Source organism: Quercus suber, unplaced genomic scaffold (assembly GCF_002906115.3).
Source record: "Quercus suber isolate HL8 unplaced genomic scaffold, Cork oak 2.0 scaffold_207, whole genome shotgun sequence".
In the NCBI taxonomy this organism is placed as follows: Eukaryota; Viridiplantae; Streptophyta; class Magnoliopsida; order Fagales; family Fagaceae; genus Quercus; species Quercus suber.
The window spans coordinates 517,531-541,241 of NW_027069665.1; the positions used below are offsets into that span (position 1 = coordinate 517,531).

Genomic DNA, 23,711 nt, shown 5'->3' on the forward strand with positions numbered 1-23,711 from the left:
TATTATTGTTTTAATGCCACATCAATGTCAAGTATACCAATTGTTCACATTATTTGCCATATATGTATTTTTTCGTTAGTGAGTTAACGATAATAACCAAATTAATTACAAATTGAAAATAATAGAGATCAAATTGATTACTACAAAAATGTAGGGATTAAATTGATTGTGACTCCAAAATGTAAGGACTAAAATGATATTTTTGCAAAGATAAAAAGAAAAGAGACTTAGGCCCTGTTTGGTTTACCATTTTAAACATATGTTTTCAAGATTTAAACAACATTATACATATTTTTATACACTTTTTCATTCACATGTATTTTTTAAAAAATTAAAAATTATTATTTAAACGTACCTACTAAATGATGCCTTATTTATTAGAGATGAAAAGAAAAAGAAAAAAAAAAAGAAGAAAAAAAGAAGAAGCAAATATGACTTCAAAAAAGAAAAAATCCAATAGCCCAACAAAATATCCATTCCATCTACCCCGATATTCCATGGATATTTATGATAAGAAAGTGAAAAAGAAAAAAAGTGCCACCAAAATCAGTCTTCTCAATTCTGCAAAAACTTTTACTTACTCTCTCACTCAGTCATGCCTACAATTCTCTTCCTCTCTTCCACTCCCCATTTCCCCTCCCAATATTCTCACCTCACCATCTCATCCTCCTTAAACCCAAAACCTCTCAAAACCCATAACCCCACTCACTCCTCCAAATCCAATACCCCAACCCCAAGCACCACAAACCCAGAATTCTCTGTTTCCTCAAACCCACTTTCACAATCCAATGCCACCATTAAAGCTCCCTCACCTCCATGGATGAAGGGTCCCCTTCTTCTTCAACCCCATGAAGTTCTTGACCTCTCCAAACTCCACACCAAGAAGAGCTCTAACAATGAAAGAGTGGAAAAGTCTGATAAGGCCCTGACTGAGAAAGTTGGAGTCAGAGGGAAGCGAGCGGTGGGTAAGATCGTTAGGCAAATTGAAAAGCTTCAAAAAAACGATCTTTCTGAAGAAACCCAGATGGGTTCTGGTGAGTTTGGGCTTGAAGTGTGTTTGGAAGGGCTTGGAGAAGATGGTAGTAGTGGTGAGAGAGTTATAGAGAAAATGCCATGGGAGAAGGATGTGGAAAAGTTAGTTTTTCGGAGGATGAAGAAGGAAAAGGTGGTAACTGCTGCGGAATTGAGGCTTGACAAGGCCTTGCTTGAGAGGTTGAGAGGTGAGGCCGCTAAGATGAGGAAATGGGTGAAGGTGAAGAAAGCTGGTGTCACTCAAGGTGTGGTTGATGAGGTTAGACTGCTTTGGAGGAGGAATGAGCTTGTTATGCTGAAATTCGATGTCCCTTTGTGCAGGAATATGGATAGAGCTCAAGAAATCGTTGAGGTTCGGTTCATGTTTTCGTTTTGTTTTTTTTTTTTTCCTGAACGAAATTGTACTTGTTAATTCTTTGTTTTTACGGGGACTTACTGAAACGGGTCATATAGTTGTTAGATAATTGAAGTAGGATATTTCTAATAGCATGAAGATTACTACTTATTTATGTAACAATAGAAGATAGCTGTTGTGATTTAGAATTGACTGCAATGCTTATAAGCTGGAATTCAACTACTAATTAGGTTCAGCTGGGGCCATTTTGCCAACTACCAAAAATTCTTTGGTTTTTGCAAATTATCCCCTGATTGTTCTTCAACACAAACAAGTGCTTTGCTTTTAAAATTAATCTTTTTTCTTCTACTTTGACTTGTCTTTTTGTTTAAATATTACTTATGTTCTGTAGATTGACCATATAATTGTGAATGTTTCCATTTGACTGCTTTAAGATGTTTAATTTTCTGGTATTTTTTGTACTACTTATGATGCTTTCTTGATAGGTTGAAATTTCTAATTATTTGTCATGCTGCTTCTCTTATTAAATTATTATTTTCTTCATTCTTGTATAATGTTTGTTTGTTTGTTTGTTTTTTTTTTTTGGCTGAATACATTTGTTTTCTTTTTATTGTTCTGATATTTGCCTTCGTAATTCATTTCTTAATATACAGATCAAGACTGGAGGTTTGGTTGTTTGGAGTAAGAAAGATACTCTTGTTGTATATCGAGGATGCAATTATCAGTTAACTCCGAAGAAATTTCTAAACACTCGTGCATGGCTTGCTGGCAGTCGAGAAATGCCTCTCTACAAAATGGGTCAGCCACAGTTGGAAAGAAACTCTGATACTTTTCAAGTTAACTCCAATGAAAGTTCTGTAGTTGAAAAGATATGCAGAAAGGACAGTAAGAGAGAGACTTTTCATAGTAGCATCTTTTTAAATGAAGATTTGAATTGCCAACCAGTATGTGGATCACTTTATGAGAGGGAAATGGACAGGTTATTGGATGGCTTGGGACCTCGCTTCATTGACTGGTGGATGCACAAACCTTTGCCAATAGATGCGGACTTACTTCCTGAAGTGGTTCCTGGATTTAGGCCACCATTTAGGCTTTGTCCACCGCATACTAGAGCAAAGTTGACAGATGAGGATTTGACATCCTTGAGGAAGCTTGCTCGTGCTTTACCTACTCATTTTGTCCTTGGTATGACCTTGTCTGTTGTCATATTTCAGTTTTTCCCTGAACATATAATTTTCAGGAAACATGGTAACAATATAATATCTACATATAAAAAAAGCTAGGACAAGAAGAGAAGCAAAATATACTTATCAATAAAGGAAGAGAAACTATACCCCTAGATGAAGTCCATGAAAGCATTGCATAAGGTTGTATATTTACGGACTATAAAGAGACTTATTTGTGTATGACGGTCACTATTATTATTATTTCTGTTAAGATCAGATATAAATTTTTGGATACAACTGTACTATGGTATCAATATTATGTAAATGTTTGTGATTCTCTCAATCTTTGTAATTATTTTATTTCATTGGGAGAAATGACTTTTTGGACACATCTAGAGACCACTAAATTTCCTTTGATATTTAAGATCTATCTTTTAGGGTGAAGGGGTACATTGAAGTTGACTGAGGTATAGTATACAGATTTTATAATTTTGGTTAGATGACCCTAAGAAGAAGTGGGTTAAAATGAGAAACCTTTGATTTTTAGAGTTTGAACTGAAATTAAACAAACCTATGGTGCTCCCACTCATTAAAGCTTCTTGTTTCAAGACAAAAATGTAAAAAATAAAAATTAAGAAGTAAAATGCTTCTTGTTTCCCCTCTTGAACACCTTCTCCTTGGGATTTCTGTTGGGAATTTTCCATAACTGCAATAGGTGGGTAATTTAGTATTGTTGCTTCTAAAGGAACAGAAAGAATATAGAATCCGTCATTCACATGAAGTGAAGTTTTCTTTTGCACATTAAGTCTACATGGTACTTGAGCTTAAAATTTAGCCTGTAATGGTTAAATTTATAATGATTGGCTCTCGAATTAATCACAACTTCACCACACAAAAAAAACCTCATAGGCTAAGTAGAATACCGGAAAATTCCTATGTAATGTTTTTTGAAATATGATTTTTGTGTGGAATGGGTTTAAAACCTTTTGATATGACCAGATTCTTGTCATGTGTTTGGTCATGTTAGATGTGTTCTGGATATTTCCAATGTAACAAAGTGGTGGATTCCTATGTGGCATCTGCAACTTTTCAAGCATACTCAGAGTTCCTAATTTGGTATAATGCTGCGATGAATGAGTTAAGTAATCTCATCTGTGCATTAGACAGGGCATTATCTAAAGTACCTTGGGTTAAATTTTTGAGCAATAATGGCTAATTGTATCCTGTTCATTGTGTTCAATTTGTTCACCCTTAAACTGAGCACTAGTGAAGAGTCCAGACTCAGGGACAAGGAATATAGTCTCTCTACACATGATGGCCATATAAATGAATCACCTGAATTTATCCTTTCCTCTGAAAATATCTTGTAGACTTTATTGATGTCATTCCAGAAGCATGCACTTGAATATCAATATGACACTTATGTACCTGAGTATATGGATCTACAATTCTGTATCATAACAACTTTAATCTTTTGTAATTGTACCATAATAATATAAATTGCAGTAAGCATTATATAATGCATCCCTAGAAAAAGTAGTCTTCAAAAATAATAAAACATATATTAATATTTGAAAAAGTAGAGAATGATCATCTTGGGTCTATTTTAGGCACAAAATTTCAACATCATAAAGAATATTTTTCAATTTTGAATCTGTTTATCATGCTAGATATTCTTTGCTATGCTAGCTGGTGTGTGTCATCAAGACTTTAATTCCAGCTTTCCTCTGATTTTTGAAGGGAGAAATAGAAAACTTCAAGGCTTGGCTGTGGCTATCTTAAAACTTTGGGAAAAAAGTCTTATAGTGAAGATTGCTCTGAAGTGGGGAGTCCCAAATACAAACAATGAGGAAATGGCGTTTGAACTCAAGGCAAGTTTGATATAATATAGACTTTTGGGCTGTAGATATGTGAGGTCTATGACATGCCAGTATTTGTTTTGTTTCTTATATAAAAGGGTAAAGTCTACCTATATATTGATCATTCACAAGCTTTGACCGTCCATGTCATCTCAAAGTGACAGTAGGGGCAAATAAATGGCCCACCTTTTGAGGCAAGGTTGCCCACCCCTTGTTCTCCCTAATGAATATCAACCTGATCCAACTATGATAGCTTCTGATCCATGTCACTTGTGCTTATATCACCACATCGTTGCCGCAGTGGATGTGGTAGCTGCTAGAATAATTCTTCATTGATCTGAGCACAAGAACACCTGTATTGATGGCTGTTATACTTGGATTTAGAAGTTTGGTTTCTGGAAGGATCATGGGGGTACGCTGGGATGCTTCAAAGGTGAAGCCAAGCGTGCCTATGCACATACATGCATAACCTATGTTTGTGATGCTATCTATTCCTGCCTGTGCATTATCTCCATGGATATATATTTATTTGAACATTAATTATGATTGCAGATTCTTACAGGTGGGGTTCTTTTGTTGCGTAATAAGTTTCTGATAATACTTTATAGGGGAAAGGACTTCCTTCCTGGAAGAGTAGCAAATTTAGTATCGGAGAGAGAAACTAAGCTCAAAGGATTCCAACTTCATGAAGAAGGTGCACGTCTTAAAGCAATTGAAACTATTTGTTTAGATAATGGCCCAACAGAAAACACTAGTGTGTCTGGAACTTTATCAGAATTCCAGGATATCCAAACAGAGTTCAGGGACCTGAAAAGTGGAAATTCAGATGTTGAAATTAAATTTGAAGCTGAAAAACAAAGATTAGAGAGTGAGCTAAGAAAGCAAGAGCACAAGCTTTTTATTGTAAGGGTCAATTATGGACTTGGACTTCCCTTTAATCTTATTTCATTGCACCGTTTGTAAAATATCTGTCGTGGATTTGGCAGCTTAACATAAAGATTGATAAGTCAATGAAGGAGTTATCAAAGTTGAATGCTGCATGGGCACCTGCAGAGCAGGATGCAGACCAGGAAATGATGACAGAAGAAGAGAGACTGTGTTTCCAGAAGATAGGACTGAAGATGGATAGTTGTTTAGTTCTTGGTAATAAAAATCTTATTTGTCTAGTTGTGTAATAGCTCTATCCTGTATCCTTTATTTCTATAGAAGGCAGTATTCTTGGTTAGCTATTTAAGTTCTAAACTATTGATTGGTCCAATGTCAAAATTGGAAATGAATTTACTCTTTAATGTATTGGGTGATAATAATTTCTGCAGAAATTTATTTTTGGCACGATATAACCTAATAATTAGTTGCCTAAAAAATGTTTTTCATGATTAAAAGGAGTTTAAGTTTTTGTTTTCATTTGTTTCTTGCTCAAGCATGCTGCATCCTAGTTGTTTCCTTTCAATATGTATCCTCTGTTATGTTATTGATGTTCCTCTTTTTTATTCTTACATATCAATAAAAAAAAAAAATTGTATTCTCTGTTACGGAGTGATTAAATGGCAGACACATTATTTTCTACTATGTGATTGTATTTTGATGAGTAACCCTGTCAGCTCTTCTGGTATCTTGTTACTTTTATTTAATTTTTTTGAGACGCTCAAACAACTTTTAAGGGAGGATGGGATAAGTTATATTATACATAACACACTTTCTTAAACAATGTGGGATAATTACCCTTTGTTTTTAGAAACAAACACACGCACACATGAGGGAGAAAAAATGAGGTTCTAAAAGCCAGGGTAATTTTTATGGGAGGGGGCAAGTTATATTGCATACAATACACTCTCTTAAGCAATGTGGGATAATTACCCTTTTTTATGAACTTATGTTTTAACATCTGAAATCAACATCCTGTGCTCAGTAATTATTTCTTAATGTAGCGATTAAATAGCAGTAATAAGTTATTTTCTACTTTATTTTATTTTTGATGAGTAACCTTGTCAGTTCTTGTATTTTGTTACGTATATATTAATTTACTCAATTTTTAAGATCTGAATTCAACATCCCGAGCTTAATAATTGCTTCTGTTAATAGTGTACTCCTGAGCACATGGGCCTTCCTGCTCTTCTTCTTAGTTTTGGTCAGTGGATCTTCCTCTTGTTTTGGGGCTATAACTTAGGGGCAGAAATGTCAACTCTCTCAGTGAATGCTATTCTAAATTGATCTGCATATTTTGATGGCATTAATTGAATATGCAGCTATTATGGAAATCAATCTATAAAATATGACTTAAAGCCTATTTGAGGAACTTCACAACATTAAATTTTGTCTTGCATATGCTCTACAGATTTGGCTGACTATTCTTAGTCATTCCTACTGACTTATTTACATAATCCAACTAGAGCTGGGTGCTTGTGTGACTGTCTGGTTTTATCATGAGTGTAGAGATGAAAAAGTCCTACTTACTGCCATAACTTTGCCTTGGACCAAATGGTTCTTAAAGGAAGTAACGAAGGGACATAAAAATTCTTTCTGGAAATGATTTAAGAAGCAGTAGTCTTAGCTGCCTATTTTTTTAAAGTTATTTTTGCTGTTCACACATATTTTTGTTTTATGTTGGCTTCAGGTAGGCGTGGGGTCTTTGATGGTGTTATAGAAGGCCTGCATCAACACTGGAAATACAGAGAAGTAGTCAAGGTGATTACAATGCAGAGATTGTTTCATCAGGTCATTTACACTGCTAAACTGCTTGAAGCAGAAAGTGGCGGAATTCTTGTTTCAGTGGACAAGCGAAAAGAAGGTCATGCTATAATTATTTACCGTGGGAAAAACTACCGACGGCCTCTAAAACCAGAGCACAAGAATCTTCTGACTAAGAGAAAAGCATTACATAGATCCATTGAGATGCAGAGACTTGGAGTAAGTCAAGTTCTTATTTTGTTCCTACTTCATCATCTCCTGGTTCTGTAAGAATATATATTTCAATCCATATATGTCATCATGTGGTTAGAGACTATGATTTGAAAATTTTCCCCCCCTTTTTGTCTCAGTCGCTGAAGTATTTTGCTTGTGAGAGACAGCGGGCAATCACAGATTTGAAACTCAAATTGGTAATCTTGAAACTTAAGCTTATACTTGCATCTTTCTAAAGTAGTTTATCATGAGCCTAGCAAGATCCTAATTGAAGCAAGCTTTCTGCCTTTTCTTGTTGACCATTTTAAAACTATATACCGCATTATCTACTTACTCAAACCTGCTACATTTGTTTCTGTCACTGTCTAATTGGTGAATACTGCAACTAGAATCTTGGTTTCATTTTTTAGCTAATGAGTTTGCAGGCAGAGCTGCAGGAAAGCAGGTTGGTGAATCAACGAGAATTTTAAGTTTTACAAAACCTTAGGTAATGGATTTATCATGCCATGATTCCTCTTAAAACGTTCATCTTGTTTGGGAGATGAAGGATGTGAACGTGCCATTGGAGGGGAGTTCCCCATCTGCTACTCACCAAATTACTTTGCAAGTAAGGCTTTTGGTGGAACTCAGATAGTTTCCTTATAGACATGTAATCCTGTTACTTGATATCCCTATGCCATGAAGTTGAGACAATTTTTAATTTTTATATTATGATTTGAGTAAAATACTAAATGCAGTCATTTTAGATTTGCATCATTGTACAAGGAGCACTTTTTCCTTAGTTTAAGAACGATTTGGGTACCGTGGGCCTGAATTTGTGACAAGATTTCTCTGAAAATTGATGTGAATGACTGTCAAGTTGTAAGCTAAATTCAGAAGGTGAGCCCCAAATATATGTGGGCCTCAAGGGCATCAATTATAGGCAAGTTTCCCTCTGGTTAGGTGCTACATTAGCATTCATCCAAACATATTGAGCCTCACCACTTGATTTGACTTAATGAGTCAATAAAACTGGCATATTGGAACTGAAAATTCATCTAGATTGGCTTTAGGATAGGCATTCTGAATGTGTCATATGAACTCCTGCAACATAGATAGGTGTTTTCACTGTTGGTTGTATCACTGTATGATGAATTAAGCCAGAGCATCTATAAGTTATCTTGCTTGAAATATTCTCTCAAATAGGACTGAATAGATAATTTTGGGAATTAGTATTGCATATTCATGTGGCTAGTGTAAAAATTAGTCATTCTTTTATGAATGGACCACTATAGATACTCGTTGGGTTATCGACTACTAAAATACATGTAGTCGACCTTGACTAATCTGTTGATAATCCATAGCCGACCCCCAAAAATTTGGGACTAAGGCTTTGTTGTTGTTGTATCATATATTCTTGCTTTGAGACAGCGTATTTTAGTTGACCATCTCCAAGATCTTCTGTATCAAACAAAATTTGCGATTAAGTACATCCTACATTAATTGTCAAGATTGTTCCATGTCTACTCTTGAAAATACCTGAATAATCACATAAATGAATAACTTAGATTTTCTTGCATATGTATTATCCAATAGGTGGGTGTTAAATGACTGCATATTGTGTTAATTGCAAGAAAATGCTGAATGAGCGAGGATACAATTAGAAGGTGTCAGCTGCATCAAGTAATCTTCATTCCTTCTTCTAGGCTTGGCTGTGTTTCTGCTACACTGCCTTTGGTGATGCTCATCTTCTTGTTTATGGGCCACTTAAGTTGACAATGGTTAGCCTTTTGAGACTTTAGGCCTATTAAGTTGATGATGTTTAGGCTTTTATGAATTTGCTATACCCACTATGTTGTTGAATTTGTTCTTGATTTTCTTGACATTTTTACAGTTAGCCTCTACTAGTAATTTTCCAAGGTAACAAAAATTAGTAACTGGATCTCTCCTTATATGTAGGAGAAAACTAAATAGATGCAACAACGAAATTGAAGACACAAAAATGAAAATTAATTTAGGAATCAACACCTAGGCTTGCTTGGAATCAGCAAAAAGCAAGAAAGCAAAATCAAGGAATCAATGCCAAGGGTTGTTTGGAATTGAATCATAGCCAAGCTAAAGCCCAATTTTGAATTTCAAAAATACCCTTGACTCTAGTAAATTAAACAAAATACTAATAACCTAATTGAATTATAACTAAAATACAATCCAATGGATCAATAAAAAAATATAATTGACTTCTTCAATAAAATAAAAATAAAATTGTCTTCATGCTCCCTATGTCACTCCTTTCATTTTGTTTGTTTAAAGTTCATTTTATTTTTATTTTTATTGAGCCCATGTGTGGGACTCCATTTAGTATAATATCTAGTAATCAATTTCTATTTCACTTATTCTGAAAGAGAATTCTTGGTACCATAATCCATATGCCTTGTAGCCTGTGGGAAGCGCAAAGAAATGTTTATTTTAATTTAATTTAATTTAATTTTAGGTGATAGTAGTTAATTAGGTTTATTACTTTATTTTTTATTTAATTTCTTAGAGTCAAGGGTACTTTTGTAATTCGATACTTAGGATTTCTCAAGTAAGTTAGAATTAGGGTTTAGTCTAGATAGTCTATAAGCATAATGTTAATTCTTATAAGAATTGAAAGAATTTTGATGACAAATAAAATTTCTCTTTAAATTCTTCTAATGGTCTGGTCCTAGCCAATTGTAGGTTCTTTTTTGTTTGGTGTTGACTCTAAGCAAGCCTAGGTGTTGACTCCTAGGTTATCCATCCTTCGTTTTCTTGTTGTTTAATTTTCATGTTGCATCTTTTTGGTTTTGTCCTGTGTCACTTTGTCATTGCATCTCTTTTATTATGAGTTATATTACTCTTTCTTGGTGCAATCATTAGTTGTTACTGCACGTGACCAAAGCATGTTATATGTTTCTCTCACAAGACCGCAAATGATGCTAATTCTAACTTCTCTCCCTGTTCATTCATTTCTTGCCTTATACATTTCCAATGTAAAATTCACTTTTATCTGAATATTGTTTGAGATTGAGATGAATTTTCTGTGAACTATCATGTGCTAATTTCGTTGAACTGTAAACAACTAGAAAGCTACTCATGATCACATGGAATATTTAATTTTGTCTGTATTCTATCAAACTTGCCTTGAGTTCAAATGAAATTTTACTTTAATTTGGACTTTGACCTTTTCTTTTGAGTAAGTTGATACTGTCTTTTGAAATATTGGTTTTAGGTCTCTTTTCTGGAATGGTTAGATCCACAATATCAATCATCATGCCACTTCGGTAGCTGAGGATTGTCAAAAACTTTAAACAATCTGGTAGGTACTTTTACATCCTTTGCAATTATGGTGTCCCTCAAAATAATCAATAAGAGGACCAGAGTCTACCTTTTGACCATTATTTAAGTGTTTTAGTTTATTTGTAACATTTCAATTTAATCAATATTTCCCTTATATATATATTAAGTGATCAATATTTCCCAATTTGCACAGCTACTCATTATACAAAAGTATAAAAATAGCCTGATTGAAAGGTTTGGGGTTGATTGTTGTGAGCCTCAAAAGATTTGGCAAACTTCCTAGGCACCAGAAGCAATCATGGACTGTATATTATTTTCCTCTTAAAGAATGCATGTGTTGGAGTTTCTGGAAGTTTTCAGTTGTATTACTTGGTGCTACTTGAATTTTATTTGTTCAAAAATGTGTCTTATGGTGCTCTGAGATCAGCGTAGATATAATAAATATGCATTCAGAGGTGAGGTGCTGAGGACTAGTTTAAAGCATGCTGCAGCATTTCATATTTTACATAAATTTACCATATGCTGAATTGTGGGACTGTCATGTTGGGATAGAAAGGCCAATGAGCTCTAGTTCAATTGGCATCTCCTATCCTTGTAAGTTTTAAGTGGAGGGTAAGGTCATGGGTTTAAGACTCATGAGGTACGTGCATAACTTACCAATAATAAATGAGTTATACTGGGGTACAGAGTTAAAAAAAAAAAGAAGAAAAAAGGCTGTACCCAGTGCACAAAGCTCCTGCTTTTGCTGGGTTTGAGAGAGGTTATAGTAGGCAGCCTTACCCTAATTTATTGGACAGGATAATTCCTGGAGCACTGACTCAAAAAGTTGAAAAAATGGAGCTACAGTTAATCATGTTGGTGGAAAGTGTAACATTTGGTTGCAGGTGTAAACCATGACATCCATAAGACTAGTCTCTGCTGGTGTGAAGGTGACTGTAAGAGAAACAAATGGGTGTACATCTGGCAATCAAATAAGTCATTCAATGTTCTCCATCCATCATGTCAATTCAAATTTTAATCTAGAATTACACTAAATGTAAAACTTCCTAACAGAATTTCAGTGTGATAGTAGAGTCTCAACACCGTTTTTGGAAGGATTTGGAGAGGATGTTGTGGAATGGCCTTATGGAATTCCCAAAGGGGAAGAAGGAAAAGGCTTTGGTGGAACTTGGATAACTTGATGACTCCCTTTTAACATATTAACTACCTTATCCATGGAAGGCCGGTCAACTGGATTAGATTGTATGCACCACAAACCCACTAGAATCATCTTTCTTGCAAGTTCTTCCACTGCTTTATTCATGCTCAAGAGCTGTTTTAAATTCCCTTCTAATTCTAGATCCAGTGTGGAAAATATATTTCACTGCTATGTTGGATTCCTGCATCAGGGTTCTTTCTTCCTGCAATCATTTCTAGAATCATCATCCCATAGCTATAAAAATTAGATTTTTGTGAGACTATTCCAAAGTTTCTTGAAAATACTTCTGGTGCAATGTATCCAACTGTTCCTCTTGCACCTACTAGTGACATGGTGCTCTTTTTTCTGTTGCACAATTTAGCCAGACCAAAATCTGAGATTTTTGGACAGAAATCTTGGTCCAAGAGGATATTTTGTGGTTTTATATCAAGATGAAGGATTTGTGTATTACAGCCCTTGTGCAAGTACTGCAGGCCATTTGCAATGTCAATTACAATTTGGTAAATTCTTTCCCATCCTAAGGGGGGAATTTTGTTTAATTTACCATAATCATATATGTACTTTTCAAGAGATCCTTTCGACATGAACTCATAGATAAGAGCTCTTTTGGATCCCTCAAAACAGAAACCCAGAAGAGTGACAATGTTTACATGGGCAGTTCTACTGATGCTGACAACTTCATAAAGAAATTCTTCTCCATTACCTTTTGACTCACTCAACCTTACTGCCACTATATGATTATCCGGTAGCTTTCCTTTGTATACATCACTGTACCCTCCTTGATCTAGTTTGTCTTTGAAGGAGTTGGTCATTTTCTTTATGTCTGAATAGCTATTTCTTTTGGGAGCAAAGGGTCCGCATTTCTTTAGAAAAGCCTCCACATATTCAGCACTCTTTGTTTTCTTCTTCCAGAAGACTACTAATTTATATGATGCTGACTTCCGTCTAAGGCAACAAAGAATGACTACTGTCACTATTATACTGCAGACTGCCACCACTGATGCTGCATCGATTAAAGAAAGCAAACACAAGAGACATATTATATCCCTTCAAGTTAAAAAAATATATCTATTGTTCTTCAGTAGATTTTTATCTTTGATTTTTGTTAAATGAAAACGAAGGCAGGGGAATATCACTTTTATAAGTATAATGCCTATTAAAATGTTGTTCCTCAAATTGAATTTGGATCTTGCAACAGAAGCATGACACCAAACAGTGAGTGAGATTATTTAAGCAACTAATTGCCAATTGACTTTCACATTTGTGTTATAATTTATGAGGTTGTAGGTTCAATATGATAGAGGTTCTACAGTGATTATTCAGAAATTAGCTGTTGTCTCTCCTTACTGACTTGTACCATCAAGGTTGTTATGATTTGCTATGAAAGGCAAGAATTCAGGGCTAATTAGTTTGATCCATTACAATATGATACTCTATTTTGTCTCTGGCTTCACTTTCCACATAAGCTCAATAATTTGGACTATGAACAGAAATTGCTCTATTTGATGCTTTCTACTGGACAAATTGAATGTGTGCTTAGTATGTAACCATTCATTATAATTTATCCCAAAAAGTTAGAAGGTAAGCACTCATTATAACATGTACTTTGACAGGAAAAAAGGAAAAGAACACAGTTCTATGTACCTTCTGGACATCTGAAAGAATAAGGCTGATCAGGGCAAAAGCAGATGGGTTGGAAGTAACTGGTTATATCCACAATGCCCTCCAGAGCTGACTCATTCTGAACATGCTGAATGATCAATAATCCACTGGACCTCAAAGCCTTGATTCAGAACTTCAGTAAGAGATGAAACATTATCTCTAATGGCTTATGCTGCTGTTTGAAGTACCGGACAGTGATACTGAAATTGCATGTTCTATTGTTTTCAACATTTAGATTGGAGCCAGTTGTATAAAAGCCAGTTTCAGTGGATGAATCATTATTATGAAAGCTGAATGCATCGGAGGCCAAGGCTGGAGTGACTGATGAACAACCGTAGAACAAGGTTAAGGATTCCAAAGTGAGGAGCATAGCTGAAAAGGTTGCTGATGGTGGTGTCAACATATCTAGAAGTACAACTATTGTTGTATAAATCTAATCTAGCAAGCCTTAGAATATGTTTTTCATGATTGATCAACTAAACCTGGAATCTTTCTAACATGATCTGTAGAACAGGGAATCCATCCTGACACACAAACTTGAATTCTGGAATGCCACAGTATGAGGATAAGGGATCTCCCCAGAAAGGGTAGCTAATGTTGTGGAAGCCTCCACACTTGAATGGCTGACTACAAGCAGTGTAGTCCTTATCGACTGCAAATATAGATACCGGAAGAATGAAAAAGATGATGAAGCTAAGATGAAGAAGCTGGTGAAGCATGGGGCTGAATTCATTGACTTCTAACATTGTAAGGAATAAACAATAAAAGAGTGAATATAATATGGTCTACAACATCATCTTTGGTAGCGGGCTCTTTTGTGGAAGGTTGGATGCTAGACTCTCTCTCTTTTTCATTACCAAAAAGGTTGACCAATGAATTATTGTAGACCATGAAAATGAAAGCTTTGACCAATGCTACCATCCATGGACAAAGCAGCTAAGTCTTTGATGTGCTGGTCAAACATAAATGCTTTTTTTTTTTTTTTTTACATACACAGGAAAGATCATTCCCATTTTAGTTAAAAGACAAATCCTGTCTAATGGTATATGTTTGTTTATGTTGTTGAAGATCTTGCAAGTTCTAAGATCAATTTATCCATGTATCATTGTAAGGAAGCGCGATGAAAACATGGTTGTCATGTGTGTATTATGCTTTGCTTCACGCAGTGTTCATTGTTTCTGTGATTCAAAATTTGGGAGGGCAATGCTCATTTTTGTGTTGTAATATTTGGGAGGTGAATGAATTCTTTCATTATCTTCAACCTTCTTTCATTAATTCTGAACTTTATAATGTAGAAATCTTGATACTCAGTTGAATACTGAATAGCAACATGGAGTCCAGAAATCTTGAATCTTTGATACTCGGTTGAATGAATACAGGCTCTGGACCTGCGTAGTCTATTTTAACAAAAAAGTTCTAATTTTTATTGTGCGGTTGAGGGTGTCACCCTACTCGACCAACTTGATGATAAGAAAGATAGAAAGCATTTTTAGAAGAACTTTGTTTCTCTTCAAACTAGTTTGAAGAGAATTTTCAAACTTTTCATATATATCTTTTTTTGGTATAAATTTTGAAAATCTAACCGTTGAAATTCATGTTATTTATGTTCTTAACATGTATATCAAATTTTGTTCAAATTGAATATTATTTACTATTCGATCAATAAACTCATTTTTTATACACAATTTTAGATCATAAAAATTTAAAATTTTAACATTTTTTTGATGAGATAGCAAATGTTTGATCTTTCTTGAAATTTTACATGCATGAAGAATATAATAAGAACATGCAATCTAACGGTTAGATTTTCAAAATTCACACTCAATATAGAGATATATGAAGAGTTTGTAGAGTTTTTCTCCAAACTAGTTTAGAGAGAAATTTTGTTCTTTTAATAATTATTTAAATTATTAATCTAAGCTCGTTGTTGCATAGTTGATTGCCCCGCAATTAGGGCTTAATGTGATTCCTTTCGCCATCTTTGTTGTTGGATCCTGACTTTTCAAGTTTGTGTTTGGTAATGTCTATGATATGTAACGAAAAGGAAGTGTCAAAAACAACGCAATCAGGCATTAGCTTAGTATATGTGACGTAGGACAAATTGAATTTTTGGATAATAGGGCTCGTTTGGTGCGCGATTTCAAACACATGTTTTCAGTTTTTAAACAACATTACACGTATTTTCATACACTTTTTCACCAACATGTATTTTCAAAAAAACTGAAAACTGTTGTTTAAACACACGTACCAAACAGGCCTTAGAGTTTTAGAAATGGTTGAAGAAAACAACATATGAAGGTCAGCATACACTCAACATTTTTATTAATACTAGTAAGGGTTGTACGCACAAGGCACGAGTTGCTCATTGAGTGAGAAAATTTAAGATAATTTTTTTTTGAAGTAGTATCAAACTATGTATTTAAATTTAGAATAGTTATTTAACATATGACTATCTATTTAGTATGATAATTTCTTAGGAGAAGGTATTTGGTATTAAATGATACCATGTTAGTGGTATCAAAATTCATAAGTATGAGATATGTCAGTAAAAAATAATTAACCCACTAACAATTGAAAGATATGTGTTAGTGGGTAGTTATTTTTGTACACATGTCTCTCATTTATTGGATTTTGATACGGATGATCTGGTATCATTTGATACAAAATACTTTTTCATTGATGTAATTTTCCAACTAGCAACCATTTGGGAGAGAATATCATTAGTTAGTACGTGTTTGAAACAATTCAGTAAAATAGCATCTTAAGTCTTTTAGACTCGAGTTTACTGTAGCAACTTGAGCCTAAAAGACTCGATTTTAATGAGTTGGCACAGCTGAGGTGGAGGCTGAAATCCACGTGGAACTCGAGATTTAGACACTTGAGTTCTGTTTTCTCTTCAATTTGTTTTTTCCTTCTCTGTTTTCTCCTTCACCCACACCCTAATGATTTCTCTAACTCTCAAAACCCTAAACCTACTTCTGAAGATAGCAAACCCAGAAAAAAACAAAAACAAAACCAAGAAACAATACCAGAGAGGAACATAAAACCCAAGTGCTCTCTGGTGTTGAGATAAACAAACCCACAACAAACCCAAGCTGCTCTGGTGTCGAGATCAACAAACCCAAGCTTAGGGAGCTGCTCCAGTGCCGAGATCGTGATTTTTGGGTTTGGGTTTTTGCTTCAGTGCTAAGATATTATGAATCCGTGGGTTTGGGTTGTTGCTTCGGTGCCGAGATTTGATGAATTGGTGGGTGAGGTATAAGGAGAAAAGGAAGAACATGGAGAACAGAGGAAGGAATGAAGAAAGAAAAATCGAGTGTCTAAAACTCGAGTTCTACGTGGTTCCGTGTGGAAAATTGTCCACGTAAGTGTATGAAAAAATCCTGAACTCGAGGATTAAAAGCTCGAGTTTTGCATTGATCTTGAGTTTTAAACACTCGAGATGTTAGTTTCCTAGATAGTTTTGAAACGTTACAACTAACGAAATTCTTTTATATTTAAGGTTAATTGGAAAAAAAAAAAAATTCATTTTTCATTTTTTAGAAACCTATTTACTAAAGACAGTATATACTCACAAAAAAATTCTACTAAGAATAATAACAAATGTCGTCATCTTCTAACAACAAAAAACTAAGTTTTGATAAAACATTGCAAAATATTTAAAATTTGCAATAAATGCTGACATTTATTACAATTGAAACTCTTTATTAAATTAAATACCTACAAGCATTTTCAATGAATATTTTGTTATTCATACTTCCTTTTTTATCATTTTATTTCATGAGCCTAACTACGATACTTAGCTTACTTAATTTTTAATGAACACCTTTTTAAGAAATAAAACAGATAAAAAAAGAACAAAATAACAAAAGACATATGTCATTGAAGTTTCTATTAGATAAAATTGTATATCTAGATAATTTAAACCACTAATAAATTAGTGTTCTCTAGATAACAAACAGAATACCATGCATCATCATTTTTACTTTCTAAGTATGACTGACGCATAAAACTCAAACTACACGAAGAAAATTTTTGGAACATTAAAATTTAGCGAGGTATTTTAGATATTGCACAATGAAGTATTCTAGGAATCATAAGATTTTGTTAGGGGTTTAACTAAGAGAGTAATATTAGGGACTATATACTTGTCTACAAAATATAAAAGAGGAAATTATTCAACTTAAAAGTTGGGGAATGAAACTAGCCTAAACATATAGGAGGAAAGTACTTTTTTCCATATTTCTTTTTTGTTGGTAAAACTATGTGTGTTTTTTTTTTTTTTTACTTTAAATAATGTGTTAAAAAAAAAAACAAAAGTCTGCCCAAGAANGTAGATTATATTGTTGGCATTCTTTAAAGATGATACATAATATAACTTAATCTTTGACAAAAAAATGAATCATACTCAAATTTCAACATGCTCCTCTTTATTGGAAACTTTATCTTCTGCCAAAAGTCTAACAACAAAATTTCATAGTTTGTCATTGATTATATCTCAAGATTGAACATTCAAATAGAGATATATACGATGATCATCAATATGTAAGTAGACTAATCACAGATGTTATATAAAAAAGTGCTGAAGTCATTTCTATCAAATATTATTTGAAATGATTCTCTAAAAGTCTCAAGGATAAAAGTAAATAATAAAAAAGATAGAAAACTCAAGAATAGTAATATGGCTTACAAAATCCATAACTTAATATCAGGCAAAAATGCATCAAATTCGAGTTTCAAGTTGTTCTTCCTTATTGGACTCTTCAATTTCTTGCACAAATCTAAAGACAGAATTTCATAGTCTCAGTCATTGACTATTTCTAAAGATTGAATATTCAAATAAAGATATATTGATGATAACAGTATATAAGGTTAATAACAGATGCATACCTCAGAATCTATAAAAGCGTTGAAGTCACTGCTTCAGCAACTTTAAGTTAGGGAGCCATAACATAAGATTTGAAACGGGGATGAATTGTCAAAAACCGAATATATTCAAGAAAGAAAAGAGCTATTTCTGATTATATAGATAGGAAATGGAAGCAACCATGGCATAAAGTGTAAACCAAAGGAAAGCCTAGGCCTTACTTGATGCATTGTCGATGGTGATAGTGAATATACCCAATCAACAATTGCAGATACACACACAAGTTATGGTTCTAGTTGACCTACACCAGAAATTTTTGAGGAAAAAATAATAAGAAAGAAAACTCAAGACAATAAAATTAATGTAGCTTGAGAATCACTTGAAGCAATTTAATCATAAGTAATACAACTTACTGACCATTATAATGTGATCTCAAAAGAAAAAATAGGTTAACCCACTTGTTCAATTTGTTTTGAATTTCAAGTTGAACTTCCTTATATTGTACACTACACAGTAAACCAGACTTTAAGTTCATCTACAAATCTAATTAAAATAGAATAATAATTTTTCATTGATTATTTCTCAAGTTCAAAATAACTTCATATAAATTCAGAACATCAACAAACTTTGGTAAAATCTGAAATTTGAATGTCTAAATAGCCTTAATTAATCCAAAATTGCTAAGTCAAAACTTAACAAATGAAGACAATATAATAGAAACTAAAGAGCCCCAATCAATGCATTGTTGGTAGCCCAGAATAAACACATGACACACAAATCTCAGAAGTTATGAATTGATTTTTCAAATGAAATACTTGATTTCTATTGTAGGGAGGAAATTTGAAGATCTAAAGTATGCTATGCAGCAAAATATGTTGAACTATATAAACAAACAAAATTTTAAGAAAACTATTAAAAATAAGTGCATAAGCTATTTTATTTCAAAGTGAAATATTAAACCAAAGACATTTGGGGGGGGGGGGGGGAACCAAATTTAGATTCTTTTGAGCTTAGATTAGGAATCAAAAGTTTATCTAGATATTTATAATCTTAAATTATCTATGTTGAAGTACAATAACTCTAATTGGGAATTATGTGGCATTTGGTACGAGAGAATCCACATTACTCTTGGCATCCAAATTCTTAGAAATGTGATTCATTGCAATCTGGATGCCTAGGAATGTAGTTATTCCTATGTTTGGTTTTATTGGGAATATCTTAAGATTCCTAGGAATGTGAGATGATAATGTTTGGTTTATTTCCAGGAATCTTAAATAAATTATTTATTGTTCCCATTCTATTCTAGATTTGAATGTGAACTACCAAATCCTTTAAAAAAAATCTTCCTCTAAATAAATAATGAAAAACAAAATATAAACTATTAATAATTTGTTAAGCAATACACACACAACAGCAAAAGTGAATACCTGGCAATAATGGGGGGTCCTTCAAACTTTTTTTTCCCACACGTGAAACCTAAATAGAACTTTGTTAAAATTATATCAACAAAATTGTCTATCATGTTTATGTTATTTTGGCGGGAAAAGATAACGACAAGGGAAAATATTTGATGATTTGTTTTATATTTTAACTTAATTGTTTAAATTATAAGAAAAAAAGGGTTAAAATTGTCAATTTATAAAGAATACAATCTCCTTTAAGCTTGGGAATTTGGATACCCACCTGTTTTAAAGGGAATCAACATTCCTACTAAGAGAGGTTTAAAGGGGGAATCTAGATTCCCTTGGCATATGATTCCCTAGCGTGATTTGCAACCAAACATGAGAATCTTTAAACATTCCTAGGAATCCTAAAATATTACTCCGTACCAAACGCCACATTATAGTTAACTTCATTGGTATCCTCATTAACATAAACACTAAAAATTGCAGGTCGATGACTTTCTCCAAGTGATACATCTTCACGTAGTTCATATTCTGAAAAGACAACACCTTTCTTGCATGAAAAAAATTACAACAAATGTTCCCAATTAACGCTTGTAGGAACTCTTTAGATTTTGCAATTATATAAATCAGAGTCACACTAAGTCGTTGGAAACTTGGAATGACACAGGATATGATAGAAATCCAAGAACTCTAAATGAACATACCTAAAAGGAGTAGTGCTCCAATTAAAAAACACAGCAGTAACAAATTCAACACCTAAGAAAAATGATTTAGAAAGTAAATTCAACGTAACAACCATCTATACCACAAAATGAAATAGGCAAAAACAAAATGGGAAAAAACAAAAACAAAAACAAAACAAAAAACAAAAAAAAAACAAAACAAAACAAAAACAAAAAAACAAACAAACATCAAGCAAAAGAATAGAGCACAAAACACAAGATATGACCCAATCCAAGAACTCAGAATGAACATACCCAAAAGAAGCAGTGCTCCAATAAAATAAAATAAAAAAACCAACAATAACAAATTCAACAACATAAGAAAAATGATTTACAAATAAATTTAACGTAACAACCATCCACATGACAACACAAAATAGGCAGAAACAAAACATAAAAAGGGAAAAATTAAACCATGAGGAGAAATAGAGCACAAAAGAAATTGGATGTAAGGATACCTCAACTCAATCACCCAGCTTATGTTAGTACTAATATATTGTGAGGAGAGGAAAGAATGAAGGAAGACCAAGAGGCTACCATTAGAAACCGAAACAAAAGCTGAAACTGTAGAACAAAAAATTAAACCGCAAGTAAAACTGTAGGAACAGAAGCTGAAACTGTGAGAAACAAAAGGTGGGGAAGGGGAAGAAACTAAACCTGAAACGGTGAAACAAAACGTGGAAGAAAGGAATTTGAAACTGTGTAACAAAAGGAAAGCAACTACAAAAGTTGTAACCGTGAGAAAGCAGAAGGTTTTACAAAGGGTTTCAATTTAGAAGGCATTGGGTTTGGGCTTGGAATTAAATCTATACTATTATTTAATGGGCTTCCACTGTTCAGACCGGATTTTTTTTAGGTTCCAAAATACCCCCAACACTCCTAAGTTTAAGTAGAAACAAAACTAAAAGATAGTCAAGTAAAAATAAATGTCTAACTCCCACTAAAAACATGCCCGACAAAGTTGTAGCATTCTCTATGGCAAGTTTCTTAGAATCACCTTACCCACCTTTTCCATGTATCCTATCTTCACACAAACAGCACCAAAAAGAAACCTCCAAAAAGACTCTACTCCACTCTCTCTCTCTCTCTCTCTCTCTCTCTCTCTCTCTCTCTCTCTCTCTCTCTCTCTCTCTCTCTCTCTCTCTCTCTCTCTCTCTCTCTCTCTGTAATGTTCGGGTAGATAATGAAGAATAGGAACTGCAAGGGAAGATGGCAAGCAACTGCCTGGCCAAAAAAAAAAAAAAAAATTACTATTATTTGTAGATCGTTTCTATTGAATTTTTTTTGTTACTATTAGGTTTCACATAGCTTTGTTAATAATGTTAATAATGTATACATACCATTTGCATCATAGGAATGGTTCTTTCCCTGTAAATATACACCCACAATCATTATATTTTCCCCCTTTTTTGTGAAGCTAAAGTCTTATTACACCATCCCTTTCTCTCTAGAGACTGAACAAATTTTGTTCTATGAAATGATAGATCAAGTTGGTGTTTCTGTGGTAGAACATTGTCAAGTCATGGAGGCAATAGCAGAGCACACAGTAAGGATGCAAGAGAAATAAAATTCAGCCACTTCGTCCTATTATGCTTTTCCTTTGGCGGTTACAAGGTCATGTGTAAAATTATCACCAATGTGATTGTGTTTATAACCGCTAAAGGAAAAGCATAATAGCATGAAGAGGCTGAATTTTATTTCTCTTGCGTCCTTACTGTGTGCTCTGCTATTGCCTCCATGACTTGACAATGTTCTACCACAAAAACACCAACTTGATCTATCATTTCATAGAACAAAATCTGTTCAATCTCTAGAGAGAAAGGGATGGTGTAATAAGACTTTAGCTTCACCAAAAAAAAAAAAAAGGGAAAATTTAAATGATTGTGGGTGTATATTTACAAGGAAAGAACCATTCCTATGATGCAAATGGTATGTATACATTATTAACATTATTAACAAAGCTGTGTGAAACCCATTAGTAACAAAAAAATTCAACAAAAACGAACTACAAATAATAGTAATTTTTCTTCTTTTTTTTTTTTTTTTTTGGCCAGGCAGTTGCTTGCCATCTTCTCTTGCAGTTCCTATTCTTCAATATCTACCCGAACATTACAGAGAGAGAGAGGGTGGAGTAGAGTCTTTTTGGAAGTTTTCTTTTTTGTGGCAGTTTGTGTGAAGATAGGATACATGGAAAAGGTGGGTAAGGTGATTCTAAGAAACTTGCCTTAAAGAATGCTACGATTTTTTCGAGCATGTTTTTAGTGGGAGTTAGACATGTATTTTTACTTGACTATTGTTTAGTTTTATCTCTACTTAAACTTAAGAGTGTTGGGAGTATTTTGGAACTAGAAAAAAATTTGGTCCAAACAGGGGAAGCCCCTTGAATAGTAGTATAGATTAGACCGAAACTTACAATGGCTGAAAATAAAGGTATTATGAAAATACTGTGAAAAAAGGGAAATATAAATGATTGTGGGTGTATATTTACAGGGAAAGAACCATTCCTATGATGCAAATGGTATGTATACATTATTAACATTATTAACAAAGCTGTGTGAAACCCATCAGTAACAAACAAAATTCAACAAAAACGAACTACAAATAATAGTAATTTTTCTTCTTTTTTTTTTTTTGGCCAGGCAGTTGCTTGCCATCTTCCCTCGTAGTTCCTATTCTTCAATATCTACCTGAACATTACACAGAGAGAAAGGGTGGAGCAGAGTCTTTTTGGAAGTTTTCTTTTTTGTGGTGGTTTGTGTGAAGATAGGATACGTGGAAAAGGTGGGTAAGGTGATTCTAAGAAACTTGCCTTAGAGAATGCTACAATTTTGTCGAGCATGTTTTTAGTGGGAGTTAGACATGTATTTTTACTTGACTATCATTTAGTTTTGTCTCTACTTAAACTTCAAAGTGTTGGGGGTATTTTGGAACCAGAAAAAAATCTGGTCCAAACAGGGGAAGCCCCTTGAATAGTAGTATAGATTAGACCGAAACTTACAATGCCTGAAAATAAAGGAATTATGAAAATACTGTGAAAAAAGGGAAAATATAAATGATTGTGGGTGTATATTTACAGGGAAAGAACCATTCCTATGATGCAAATGGTATGTATACATTATTAACATTATTAACAAAGCTGTGTGAAACCCATTAATAACAAACAAAATCCAACAAAAACAAACTACAAATAATAGTAATTTTTCTTCTTCTTTTTTTTTGGCCAGGCAGTTGCTTGCCATCTTCCCT

General features: G+C 33.7%; 1 protein-coding gene and 1 pseudogene across 14 annotated transcripts; one reads left to right on the forward strand and one right to left on the reverse strand.

The window, feature by feature from the left end:
- Positions 1-297: 297 nt before the first annotated feature.
- Positions 298-14,786, forward strand: LOC112006612 (chloroplastic group IIA intron splicing facilitator CRS1, chloroplastic). Of its 14 annotated transcripts, none has more exons than XM_024038915.2 (13): positions 298-1,384; positions 2,041-2,572; positions 4,294-4,424; positions 4,965-5,315; positions 5,399-5,555; positions 7,027-7,319; positions 7,451-7,510; positions 7,739-7,758; positions 7,861-7,920; positions 8,889-9,073; positions 10,543-10,629; positions 13,422-13,608; positions 13,706-14,786. In XM_024038915.2, exons 1-9 carry the CDS (start codon positions 596-598, stop codon positions 7,865-7,867), a joined length of 2,340 nt encoding a protein of 779 aa, XP_023894683.1. In that variant the 5' UTR covers positions 298-595; the 3' UTR covers positions 7,868-7,920; positions 8,889-9,073; positions 10,543-10,629; positions 13,422-13,608; positions 13,706-14,786. The 14 variants fall into 14 exon arrangements, with proteins under 14 accessions (XP_023894683.1, XP_023894685.1, XP_065635469.1 ...); XM_024038917.2 differs by having other exon boundaries at positions 8,927-9,073; XM_065779392.1 differs by having other exon boundaries at positions 299-1,384; positions 7,739-7,920; positions 13,706-13,895; positions 13,980-14,786.
- Positions 11,734-13,873, reverse strand: LOC112006596 (rust resistance kinase Lr10-like; annotated as a pseudogene).
- Positions 14,787-23,711: the final 8,925 nt, after the last annotated feature.

What these genes read in the sequence shown, in the direction of transcription:
- LOC112006612 (XM_024038903.2), top strand. Translation starts at nt 596, where the DNA reads ATGCCTACAATTCTCTTCCTCTCTTCCACTCCCCATTTCCCCTCCCAA. An exon ending in GAGCTCAAGAAATCGTTGAG is followed by an intron (nt 1,385 to 2,040) that starts GTTCGGTTCATG and finishes CTTAATATACAG; the next exon opens with ATCAAGACTGGAGGTTTGGT. An exon ending in AAGAGCACAAGCTTTTTATT is followed by an intron (nt 5,316 to 5,398) that starts GTAAGGGTCAAT and finishes TGGATTTGGCAG; the next exon opens with CTTAACATAAAGATTGATAA.